This window comes from Vulpes vulpes, chromosome 12 (genome assembly GCF_048418805.1).
Source record: "Vulpes vulpes isolate BD-2025 chromosome 12, VulVul3, whole genome shotgun sequence".
Classification (NCBI taxonomy): domain Eukaryota; kingdom Metazoa; phylum Chordata; class Mammalia; order Carnivora; family Canidae; genus Vulpes; species Vulpes vulpes.
In genome coordinates this window covers 7,073,185-7,085,649 of record NC_132791.1, presented here as the reverse complement: position 1 = coordinate 7,085,649, position 12,465 = coordinate 7,073,185, and the positions used below count along the sequence as shown (strand labels likewise).

Sequence of the window (12,465 nt, the reverse complement as noted above, 5' to 3'; positions counted from 1 at the left end):
TTTTTTTTTTTGTCTTCCTGTTATATATTCAGGTTATGTTCACCTTAATGCCACCCAAAACAGTGCTTTGATGAATCCTTGTAAATTGTGCCCTCCACATCTCTTCTTGAGCCCAATAAATGCATTTCATTAAAAGGGAATGTACATACCTTATCTTTTTTTCTATACAAAGAATATTAGGTGGATTGTAGAGAAATAAAGAAAAACAACAAAATTAAAACAAAAGCCCATTCTAAGATACCCACTATTATATAAATATTATAGGCTATTTCTCTATGTGTGTGCATCTATATGGTTAAATATGTAGTTATTTATACTTCTGAAATTAAAAAGAGAACAGTGTTGGGGCACCTGGGTGGCTTAGTCAGTTAAGCCTTCAACTCTTGGATTTCAGCTCGGGTCCTGATCTTAGGGTCCAGAGTTCAAGTCCCTTGTTGAGGGCCAAGCTGGCTGTGGAGTCTAACTTTAAAAAAAAAAAAAACAGGGGTGCCAGGGTTGTTCATTAGATGGGCGTCAGACTCTTGGTTTCACCTCAAGTCTGATCTCTGGGTTGTGAGATGGAGCCGCCACCCCCCCCAACCCCCCCGAATCTCTCTTTAAAATAAATGAATTTTTTTTAATCTAAATTTTTTTTAAATATAGCCATGCAATAAGACTACTTACTTGTGACTCTGCAGGCTATTATCTGAGGCATGCACATGAGGGAGGAGCTAGTGTCGATTCAAGTTCCTTAACCACACAGAATGGAGGACAAGGAGGCACTTTATGGAGTAATTTAGCTAACCTATCAATAGTCACAGGCCAGAGGAGACAAAAGAGACACAATGACTAAATCCTATGTGATGTCCTGCATTGAATTCTGGAACAAAAAAGAATAGTGGAATCCAAATAAAGCCTGGAATATGATTAATATTAACGTTTATGTGTTAGTTTTCTAGTTTTCACAAGTGTACAATGGTAATGTAAGAAGTGAAATCTCAGAAGAAACCAGATGATGGGCTTATGGGAACCCTCTCTATCTTTGTAACTTTTGTAAATCTAAAATTATTTTCAAACAAAAAATTTACTTAAAAAGTCAATTGATTATGTGTATTTGTATGTTTCTGGACACTCTCGTCTTTCTATTCTGTTGATTTAGGTTTATGCCCAGCTAATATCACACTTTCTTTATACTTACCCTTAGGACAATACCTACACTGACTTGAAATCAGATAGTGTAAGTCCTCCAATGTTAACTTTCCAAATTATTTTGGTTCTTGTACTTCCATAGAGTTTCCATGTAATTTCTTAAAAAAAAAAAAAAAAAAAAGGCCTGTTGGGCTTTTGATTGAGTAGATCAATGTGGGGACAAATGACATATTAACATCACTGAGTATTCCAATCCATGGAAGGTGATCAGCCTCTCCATTTACTTAGTTTTAAAGTTTCTGTCAGCAATATTTTGGAATCTTCAATGCCTAGCTTTGGTTGATTTATTCCTACTTTATGGTTTATGATGTTATGGTAAATGGATTCTTAAACTTTATTTTTCTATATTTGATTGTTAATATGTACAAATACAATTATTTTTTGCATATTGGTCTTTTATCCTAAGAACTACTGAAATTCACTTATAAGATTTAATCTTTGGGGTGCCTGGATGGCTCAGTTGTTAAGCATCTAACTTTGGCTCAGGTCATGATCTCACGGTCCTGGGATAGAGCCCCATGTCTGGCTCTGCACACAGCAGGGAATCTGTTTGTCCCTCTGACCCTCCCCCTACTCATGTTCTCTCTCTTTCCTTCTCAAATAAAATCTTTTAAAAAAAAAAGATTTAATCTTTGTAGATTCCTTAGGATTTTAAATGTGTAAGATCATGTTATGAATAAAGATTTACTTCATCCTTCCCAATTTGTATGCATTTTTTTTTTCTTTTACTAAACTGGCCAGGACTTCTATCACATTGCTGAATAAAAATGAGGGGGCACCTGAGCAGCTCAGTCAAGCATCTGACTCTTGATTTCATCTCAGGTCATGATCTGAGGGTCCTGGAATCAAGCCCCATGGGGGCTCCACATTCAGTATAGCGTCTGCTTGTCTCTCTCCCTTTGCTCCTTTCCTCCCCAACCCCACCTCACTCTCTCTTTCTCTCTGGAATATCTTTTTTAAAAAATGAGGACAGACATTTTTGCTTTATTTCTAATCTTATGAGGAAAGAAATAACCATAAAACTGGTTGAGGTAGTTACCATCTGTTGTTTATTTGTTGAGAGTTTTCATCACTAATGTTGAATTTTGTCAAATGCTTTTTCTGCATCTATGGAGATGTATTTTCACTCATTAAAAAAAAATTCTGTTGGTGGGGTGCCCAGGTGGCTCAGTTGGTTAAGCGTCTACCTTTGGCTCAAGTCATGGTCCTGGAGTCCTGGGATCCAGCCCCACATTGGCCTCCCTGCTCGGGAGGGGGTCTGCTTCTCCTTCTTCTGCTGCTCCTCAATTGTGCTCACTCTCTCAAATAAAGATCTTTTTTAAAAATTTGTGAATTACATGGATAGATACATTTCACTTATTATTTATTGTTGTATTCAAAATATTTTTTTAAAAGTAGGCTCCACCCTGGGCATGAACTCACTACCTGAGGCCTGAACACAAGACCCTGAGATCAAGACCTGAGCTGAGATCAAGAGTTGGATTTTAAGAGTTGGATTTTTAACCGAGCCACCCAGGTGGCCCTCAAAATATTAACTTTAAAAGAATTTTCACATTTACAGTTATCAGGGATATCAGCTTATAATTTCCTTTATTATGTCTTCAACAGGCTTTGGTTTCAGGGTAATACTGATCCAATACAATGGGTTGAGAATGTTAATCCTCCACTATTTTCTAAAGTTTTTGCAGAATTAGTATTATTTCATCCTTAAATATTGATAGAATGCCCCAGTGAAGCCTCTAGACCTGGAGTTTTCTTTTAGGGAACATTTTAAATTACAAATTCAATATCTTTAATCAGTACAGGCCTATTTCAGTATTTTAATTCTTTTTCACTCAGTTTTGGTAATTTAACATTATTTCAAGAAAATATTCCATTATACCTAAGTTGTCAAATTTCTGAAATAAATTCATTAATAACTATCAACTTTTCAACTCTGAAATAGTGGTGTCACCTCCTTTATTCCTATTGGTAATTTTTTCTTCTCTTTCTCTTAAATCTATTCAAGATTTATGAATTGTATTATTTCAACGAACCACTTTCTGTTCTCATCAATTTTTCTGTTTGCATACACTCCAGTTTAGGGATTGAACATTTTCTGTAAAGGGCCAGATAGGAGATATTTTAGGTTTTGTGGTTTCTGCTGTGTAGTCTTTTATTATTTTTTCTTTTCTTTTTGTTTAGTTTTTTTTTTTAATTTATTCATGAGAGACACACACAGAGAAAGACAGAGAGAGAGAAGGAGAGAGAGAGAGAGGCAGAGACATAGGCAGAGGGAGAAGCAGGCTCCCTGCAGGGAGCCTGATGTGAGACTCAATCCCAGATCCCGGGACCATACCCTGAGCCGAAGGCAGATGCTCAACCACTGAGCCACCCAGGAGCCCCTAGTTGGTGTGTTTTAAAACTTGTTAAAATATGAAAATGATTCTTACTTTAAGGGCTATATAAAACATGCCACTAACTAGATTTGGCATGTAGTCTGATCCCCTGTTCTAGGTCATTGATTTGTGCTCTTCCATTTATTACTTTCATCTTCCTACTTATTTGGGGTGTCATTTGTTCATATCTTTCTATCTTCATAAGATGGAATTTTAAAAATTTTATTTTACATATTTCTTCTTTTCTAATAAAACACTTAAAATTATAGATTTTATTTTAAGTTCTGGTCTAGTGACATCCCTGATACTTTGACATATTTTATTTTCATTTCAATATTATCTAAACATTTTCTAATTTTTCTTGTGCCTCATCTCTACCTAAGCTAACAAGTGGAAATTGAGTTTTTTTCTGCCTTTTCAGAAAAAAGTCATGGTGTGCTTCCCTCCCATCCTATCCACACACATACTCACATACTGCCATTTTGTTCTGTTATACTCTAAGAATGTCTGAAACTGTGAAGTGTGTAACTGTGATGACAACCTGGAGTTGAAATAAACATAATACCATCAGCTTGTAAAACTTCAAGTGAACATTAGCATCTTGATGACAAGCATATTAACATTGTAATTATTTAATTCCCAAACCATTTAAAACCATATTTTCAGCATTATTAGGGTAGTTCCATTTGTTTCAACTTTTAACTCTGCCTGAAAACTCTGAAATACCTGTGAGTTTACGTACACTGTAATGTTTCACAGTCCCTAGGTATGAGTCATGGTGTCTTGTGTAATCTCTTAAATTCCAGTTGTTTAAGGAGACTAGTACCTAATTCATTGTGCCCCCAGAAATATCTATTAGTAATACTACTGAAGTAGAAAGGAAGTAGTATGAAATATCCTTTTAAAGAGAATACAAGTACATACACTTAGGTGACAACATATTAGGAAGCAAGTTGAAACACACACACTGGGAGCACCTGTGTGGCTCAGTCAGCTTAACAACTGACTCTTGATTTTGGCTCAGAAAGTGATCTCAGGACGATGGGATCAAGCCCAGTGTCGGGCTTCACACTCAGTGTAGAGTCTGCTTGTCCCTCTCCCCTGCTCCTCCCCCCATCCATCCCCCTACTCATGATCTCTTTCAAAATAAATAAATAAAACCTTTTTAAAAAACAATACTGGAAGAATTTCCTACCTATTTTAATTCATGGCAATATTAGCTATGTATAGGAAACCATTAAATAGAAGACAAAACATTGAATATTGAGATGTTGAATCTCCTAAAGGACCTGAGACTTGAAATGACTACAGAAGGGGCATGAGCTTTCTTCTTGCTTAAGTCATGCACAGAATTAATAGAATGATAGGAAGGATAAAGGGCTAGAAAAACAATGAATTCTAATGATGGAAGGCTCTCTGAAAATATTACATAGTCTTATATGAGGCCTGACAGGCAAGCTGGATCTGAAAGAACTTCTAAGAGACAGGAGTTCCACAAATTATTGGCTGCACAAGCGGCATTATCATATAGTTTCCAAGATGACAACACTGAAGGGCAAGATACACATGAGTAGTTTAGTTTCTGACATGTTCGTTTAGAAATCAATCTCATACATTTACATCCCAGCTCAATATTTATCTTCAAAAGTGACTTAAAAATTACCAATAAAAGAATTACATGACTGCAATTCAATATTTAGTTTAAAATCATCATTTTGGGGGCACCTGGGTGGCTCAGACAGTTAAGTGTCCAACTTTTTTGATTTTGGCTTGGATCATGATCTCAGGGTCATGAGATTAAGCCCCAAGTTGGGCTCCATCCTCAGCACAGTTTGCTTGAGATTCTCTCCTTTCCTCTTCCTTTGTCCCTTCTCCAGCCCACACTCTTTTTCTCTATCAATAAAATCTTTAAAAAATAATTATTTGAAAGTTAAAATTTACAGTAAAAATCATGGCTGGTGTTAACCATTTTTAATTTTAAAATGTTATTTGTAATTTAAAATCTAAGAAAAAGGGATCTCTGGGTGGCGCAGCGGTTTGGCGCCTGCCTTTGGCCCAGGGCGCGATCCTGGAGACCCGGGATCGAATCCCACGTCAGGCTCCCGGTGCATGGAGCCTGCTTCTCCCTCCGCCTGTGTCTCTGCCTCTCTCTCTCTCCCTCTCTCTCTCTCTCTGTGACTATCATGAATAAAAAAAAAAAAAAACAATAAAATCTAAGAAAAAATATTTGATTCAAAATTTAAGATCCAGCTCATTATGATGTATCAGCTTCACCTTTTATTTCAAGGGAAGGCTAAAAAGGTTTTTTGACATCAATCACTCTTTTCATAATATTACCTGACAATTAATATTTACAACTTATATAAGGTTAGGTTATTGTGCTTGAAAAGTAAAGGATGCCTGGGATAACAGAATTTGTATGAAAAATTATTTGTGGGGACGCCTGGGTGGCTCAGTGGTTGAGTGTCTGCCTTCAGCTTACGGGATCTGGGATCAAGTCTCACATTGGGCTCCTTGCTGGAAGGCTGCTTTTCCCCTCTGCCTGTGTCTCTGCCTCTCTCTCTCTCATGAATAAATAAAATCTAAAAATAAAAAAATGATTATTTGTGATGATACAATGACTGCTCTACAAAACAAAGCTTAATTTTTTCAAACAAATCATAAAGTAACAGTATAACTTCTATGTTCAAACTGATCACAAGAAAATTTATAGGGCAGCAAAACAGGTATCCCTGAACCAATAACTCAAAAAATATATCTCCAAGAGCTTCTGCATGTGAGAAACTAAAGTTTAGGGATCCCTGGGTGGCGCAGTGGTTTGGCGCCTGCCTTTGGCCCAGGGAGCGATCCTGGAGACCCAGGATCGAATCCCACATCGGGCTCCCAGTGCATGGAGCCTGCTTCTCCCTCTGCCTGTGTCTCTGCCTCTCTCTCTCTCTCTGTGACTATCATAAATAAATAAAAAAATTAAAAAAAGAAAAGAAACTAAAGTTTAATACCTCCTTTTAGAATGCATGTTTCTTCTTGTTTAACATAATGTATGGACATGATACAGAATACTATATGATGTCCAGTCAAATTCAATTCAATTCTGTCTGGAGCTGAAGTGACATTACACCCATTATTTGTCTTCAGTGGGACAGAATCCTGTGGAGGCTAAGAGACTGATCTGAATCTCAACCCTCCACTTACTAGGCACATGAATTTAGCCAGATCAGAGAACCTCTCTGGGCTCCACTTGCCTCATCTATAAAATGGTAATAATTTTAGTTTCATACATTTGCTGTAAGGATTAAATAAGAAAGTACACTGTCAAATGTGGTGGCAGGAATATCCAATAAAGGGAGCTTTAAAAAAATTCAATTCTGATAATCACAAGGATATAAAGATCCCAAGCTATGCCTAACAGTAATCACGTAAGTGCTATGAGTTGAAACAGGATGATGAACAGGAATTTCTTTGTGAAGAACTATTTTTGTTACATGTTGAATATGCCAACATTGTCTACAGCTGCATTACCACCTATTTTGCCTATTGTTTGATGTCTCTCTTAACTCTGTATGCTTTACATCAAGCGATATTTTTAAAAGTCTACTACTTTCTTTAAAATTTATTGAGAGAGAGGGAGATAGTGCATAAAAGTGAGGGGCAAAGGGAGATAAAATCTCAAATATACTCCCTGCTGGGCATGGATTCCAGCATGTGGCTGGATCCCACGACTCTGAGATCATGACCTGAGCTGAAATCAAGAGTCAGACACTTCACCTACTGAGCAGCCCAGGTGCTCCCTACCACTAACTTTTGATGTCTCTATAAATGCATTGGCTTCATCTTCTCTTGATTCTATACAACTCAAGAAAGAATGGGGAAGAGTTATTTGTAATTTAGTTATAATTTATCCTTTTATATTTTTTAAGATGTGGGGGGAAATGGTGTCATTTAGTGTGGAAAGGCAGGTGTAAAAAAAAAAAAGGCAGGTGTAAATATCCATATTCAATTCCAAATGACAGATAATTTGGGTTATGAATGTCATTCCTACATCACTTGTAGAATGATCACCTATAATTGTCATTTTGTTGTCCTGAATAATCAATTTGCAATTCATCTTTGAACAACACAGATTTCAACTGTGCAGGTCCATGGATTTTTTTAAAAATAAATAAGTACAATACTGTAAATGTATTTTCTCTTCCTTATGACATTCTTAAAAACATCTTTTCTCTACCTTACTTAATTGTAAGAATACAGTATGTAATACATATAACATAAAAATGTGTTGTTTATATTACCAATAAGGCTTCCAGTCAATAATAGGCTATTAGTAGGTAACCTTTTGAATAGTTAAAAGTTATTCATGAATTTTCAAGTGCACAAGGGGACCTTCACCTATGTTGTCCAAGGGTCAACTGTACTCATTTAAAAAAAACCTATACCACACAGTGATCAAGCCAATCACAGGCAGTTGAGATTTTTCTGTCATACCATAAAAAAACTTTTACTATCAGGCCTGAACCAAGATGTCCAATGTAATTTTTTTTTGAAACATGATTTTTCAAAATTGCTTCTCAGTATGAATTTTCTGGTGCTTAGTAGTTTGGGAGCTATTGTTGAAAGCTTCTCATGTTTAGTACATTCATAGAGTTTCTAGATTTTATGAATTCTATGATGTGTGATGAAATTTTTTTTTAATTTTTTATTTTTATTTATGATAGTCACAGAGAGATAGAGAGAGAGGCAGAGACACAGGCAGAGGGAGAAGCAGGCTCCATGCACCGGGAGCCTGATGTGGGATTCGATCCCGGATCTCCAGGATCGCGCCCTGGGCCAAAGGCAGGCACCAAACCGCTGCGCCACTCAGGAACCCCTGTGTGATGAAATTTTGATCACTGAATTAAAGTTTCCTCATTCCATTAAAAAGGTTTATGTTCCATATGAATTCTCTGATGAACAATGAGAGTAGATTTCTTACTGAAAGCTTTTCTACAATTACTACATTCATAGGGTTTTTCTCCAGTATGTATTCTATGATGTACAGTGAGGTGTGACTTCTTACTAAAGGCTTTTCCACACTCAATGCATTCATACGGCTTCATTCCAGTATGGATTCTTTGATGCACAATGAGTTGTGATTTCTGGATAAAAGCTTTTCTGCATTCACTGCACTCATAGGGTTTCTCCCCAGTATGAATTCTCTGATGTTCAATGAACTGTGAGCTCCGAATAAAGGCTTTCCCACACTCACAACATTTATACCTTTTGTCCCCACTGTGAGTTCTTTGATGTACAATGAGATCTGACTTCTGAATGAAGGCTTTTTTACATTCATTACACTCAAAAGGTTTCTCCCCAGTGTGAATTCTGTGATGTACACTGAGTTCTGACTTCCTGTTGAAGGCTTTTCCACATTCATTACATCCATGAGGTTTCTCCCCAGTATGAATCCTCTTATGTATAATTAGCTGTGACCACCAGATGAAGGCTTTCCCACAGTCACTGCATTCATATGGTTTCTCCCCAATATGAGCTCTTTGATGAACACTAAGTGTTGACTTCTTGATGAAAGCTTTTCCACATTCATTGCATTCATAAGGTTTTTCCCCTGTGTGAATCCTCTGATGAATAATGAGGTTTGACTTCTGGGTGAATGCTTTCCCACATTCACTACATTCATAGGGTTTCTCTCCTGTATGAGTTCTCTGATGCACAGTGAGTTGTGACTTCTGAATAAAGGCTTTTTCACATTCATTACATTTGTATGGTTTCTCCCCAGTATGAATTCTCTCATGTACAATGAGTCCTGACTTTCCACTGAAGGCTTTCCCACACTGAATACATTTAAATGATTTCATACTGGTTAGAATTTTCGGTTGTATAAAGGGGTGTGACTTCTCCATGAAGGCTCTGATGCATTCATCAGATGTTCTTTTCAGATGAATTATTTTTCCCAGCACATCGTTACATTCATGATCTATCTCCTCAGTCAGTGGCTTATTGTTAATGAATGCAATGTGGTTCAAAAACTTGTCTTGGTTTTCCTGGTGATTTATCTCATCTCCAAGTCTCCAGTCTTCAAAACTTGAGTATACAATCATGTTATAGAGTATCACTTGTTCAGAAATGCTCCTCCATGGTGTTAATTCTTTCATCATGGTTATAATATCAAAGTCTGAAAAAAGCCCAAATGTAAATGATGTTACTTCACTCTTGAGCTCTGAAGAGTACAAAAATTAATTAATTAATTAACTAAAAATAAATAAAGCTCTTAATTTTCACATAGATAGAAATCTGATAATGAGTGTAGTCAGCTTTAAAATGGAAGAATATGACCTTAAAACCCAAAGATAGAAGAAGAAAGATATAAAAGAAAAAGAAGGGAATAATGGAAAGAGAAGTCAATGAACTCAGTGTCGCAGTTCCACAGGGCACCACTGTCAAGTAGATCCAAGCAGAAGTAGATCAAAAATCATTTCAGAAAAGACAAAGTAAAGATGCTAGGAAAGGAGACTGAAGGTGAATTGAAGTGACCAGCAGAAAGACTAAATCCACACTAAATATAAAAATATTCAAAAATATTTTTTAGGTAACCAGACAGAAGCACAACTACAGGGTAGAGATTTCCAAGTATATGCATCTTCAAGAGTCAGATGACACAAAAAGCATGGGATAGCAGAGGTTTTATTTAAAAGGGGGAAATTCTGAGTTAGAAGAACAGGCATTTTTAGGGGGAGAAAAAAAGGCAAAAAAGGAAGAAATACCTACTCATAACTGGGTGGTGGTAATGGGGAAAGAAGAAAAAAGGAAACTCAGAGTCCTAGAAGACAAAGAGAACCACAAATCCAGAAAAGCCAAAATTCCTCTTCAATCCCAAAAGAAAGAGGGGAAAAGGCTTTGCTATATTAATAAGGACTCCATAGTATTTAAAAATCTTATTAAAACACTGTAGAGTAATAAAAGTGAACAAAAAAAAAATATATAGTCCATAGAGTACTACAGAAAATCAGGAAATGGGGCAGCCCAGGTGGCTCAGCAGTTTAGCCTTCTGCCCAGGGCCTGATGCTGGAGACTCGGGATAGAGTCCCATGTCAGGCTCCCTGCATGGAGCCTGCTTCTCCCTCTGCCTGGGCCTCTGCCTCTTTCTCTCTGTGTGTCTCTCATGAATAAATAAATAAAATCTTTTTTAAAAATCAGGAAATGAATTTGTGCAGATATCAATAGAGGAAATTATCCCTTGCAAAAAGCAAAACCAAAAACAACAATGACAAAAACACTAGCCATAAAGCAGAAGAAAATTTTGTCTAAACTCCAAACAGAATCAAATATACTCAAACAAGCATTTGAGGACATGGAAGACACCCATGAATCAGAACTTACTAAAAAGAAGAAGAAGAAATAAGTAAACAAAAAAATGAAGAGATGAAAAAGAATTGGTTAAACTCGAGGGAAAAATGAAAGATTAAATTACAAGGTGTGGGCAGGGGTATAAGGAGAATATAATAAGCAGCACTGAAAAACACAGGAAAATAACCAAGTTAATAAAAATAACATAAAGAAGCCAGTAAAAACTGTCACAGAGAAAGGAGAAAAAGAAGGCAAAGACAGGCAAAGAAGGAATATTTGTATTATTGGAGTAAATGAAAAACTTAAAAACACAAAATATTGTACCTCAAGACATACTACACTGAAAGGAAGGTGAGAAAAACAAGATAATTAGAAAGGATATGAATATCATTCAGTAAGTTACTTTGGTAGAGGGTATATCTAAGACTGGGTGAATACATAAAGAAAGGAGTACAAGCCCATTTTGGAAGAATAGGTGCTGAAGATATTAGCCAAAGGGAGGTTAACTAATTAAGAAATGCCCTAAACGACTTGGGCATGAATAAGATCCAAGATACAGATAAGGAGGTTACCTTTCTCTCTAAAATTTAAGCAAAGAAAATGGATTACATGGCTGTTAGATATGTAGCAATGTTATTTAGGTATCTGACAATCCCACACTGTCATCAGCCCCTTCTAGACATCTATGGCCTTAAAGAAGATTTCCTAAAACAATATTTCAAAGATAAATGTCTCATTAATCAATATTAATCTTACATCCCCGTCTCCCATATGCCAGGTTCTCACTTACCTGAATAGGCCCAACTTGAGATTTCTTCCTCCTCCATCCATGGTTCTCCTTGGTTCAGTAACATTACATCTGATTTCAGATACTGACACCCTGTTTATGGGAATGACACAGGACTTGGGCATTAGCGGACATCCAACCATCCTAAAACTCAAGCCCACTACATATGCACCAGAATAGCTAAAATAAAAAGACTAACATTACCAGATGTTGATGGAACTCTCATATGTTGCTTGTAGGAAATAAATCAGTATAATCTCTAAGAAAAACTGTCTGGTAAAAAGACAAAAAGACAAAAACAAAGAACAACAAGATTTAAAAAAAAAAAAAAAAAAAGGGATCCCTGGGTGGCGCAGCGGTTTGGCGCCTGCCTTTGGCCCAGGGCGCGATCCTGGAGACCCGGGATCGAATCCCACGTCGGGCTCCTGGTGCATGGAGCCTGCTTCTCCCTCTGCCTGTGTCTCTGCCTCTCTCTCTATCTCTCTGTGACTATCATAAATAAAAAAAAAATTTAAAAAAAAAATAAAAAATAAAAAAAAAATAAAAAAAAAAAAGAATGTTCAGAACAGCTTTATTCAATGACCCAAATCTGAAACAAGTCAAATAATTGTCAACAGTAGAATGGGTAAGTTGATGAATTACCCTATACTCATTAAACAGAACATGATGCAACAATAAGGAGAAACGAATATTGTCATGCGCAACAACATGCGTGAATTTTATAGACACTATGTTAAATGAAAGCTGCCAGACAATTATAGTGATTACACTTAC

At 36.6% G+C, this 12,465-nt stretch overlaps 1 protein-coding gene across 1 annotated transcript in view; it reads right to left on the bottom strand.

Annotated features, from left to right (window-relative positions):
• Nucleotides 1-12,465, bottom strand: part of LOC112923068 (uncharacterized) — a 59,361-nt gene that overhangs the window by 10,663 nt on the left and 36,233 nt on the right. Inside the window, 2 exon segments of the mRNA XM_026002777.2 lie at nt 8,516-9,732; nt 11,695-11,784. Of these exon segments, the coding sequence (XP_025858562.2) occupies nt 8,516-9,732; nt 11,695-11,784 (1,307 nt within the window).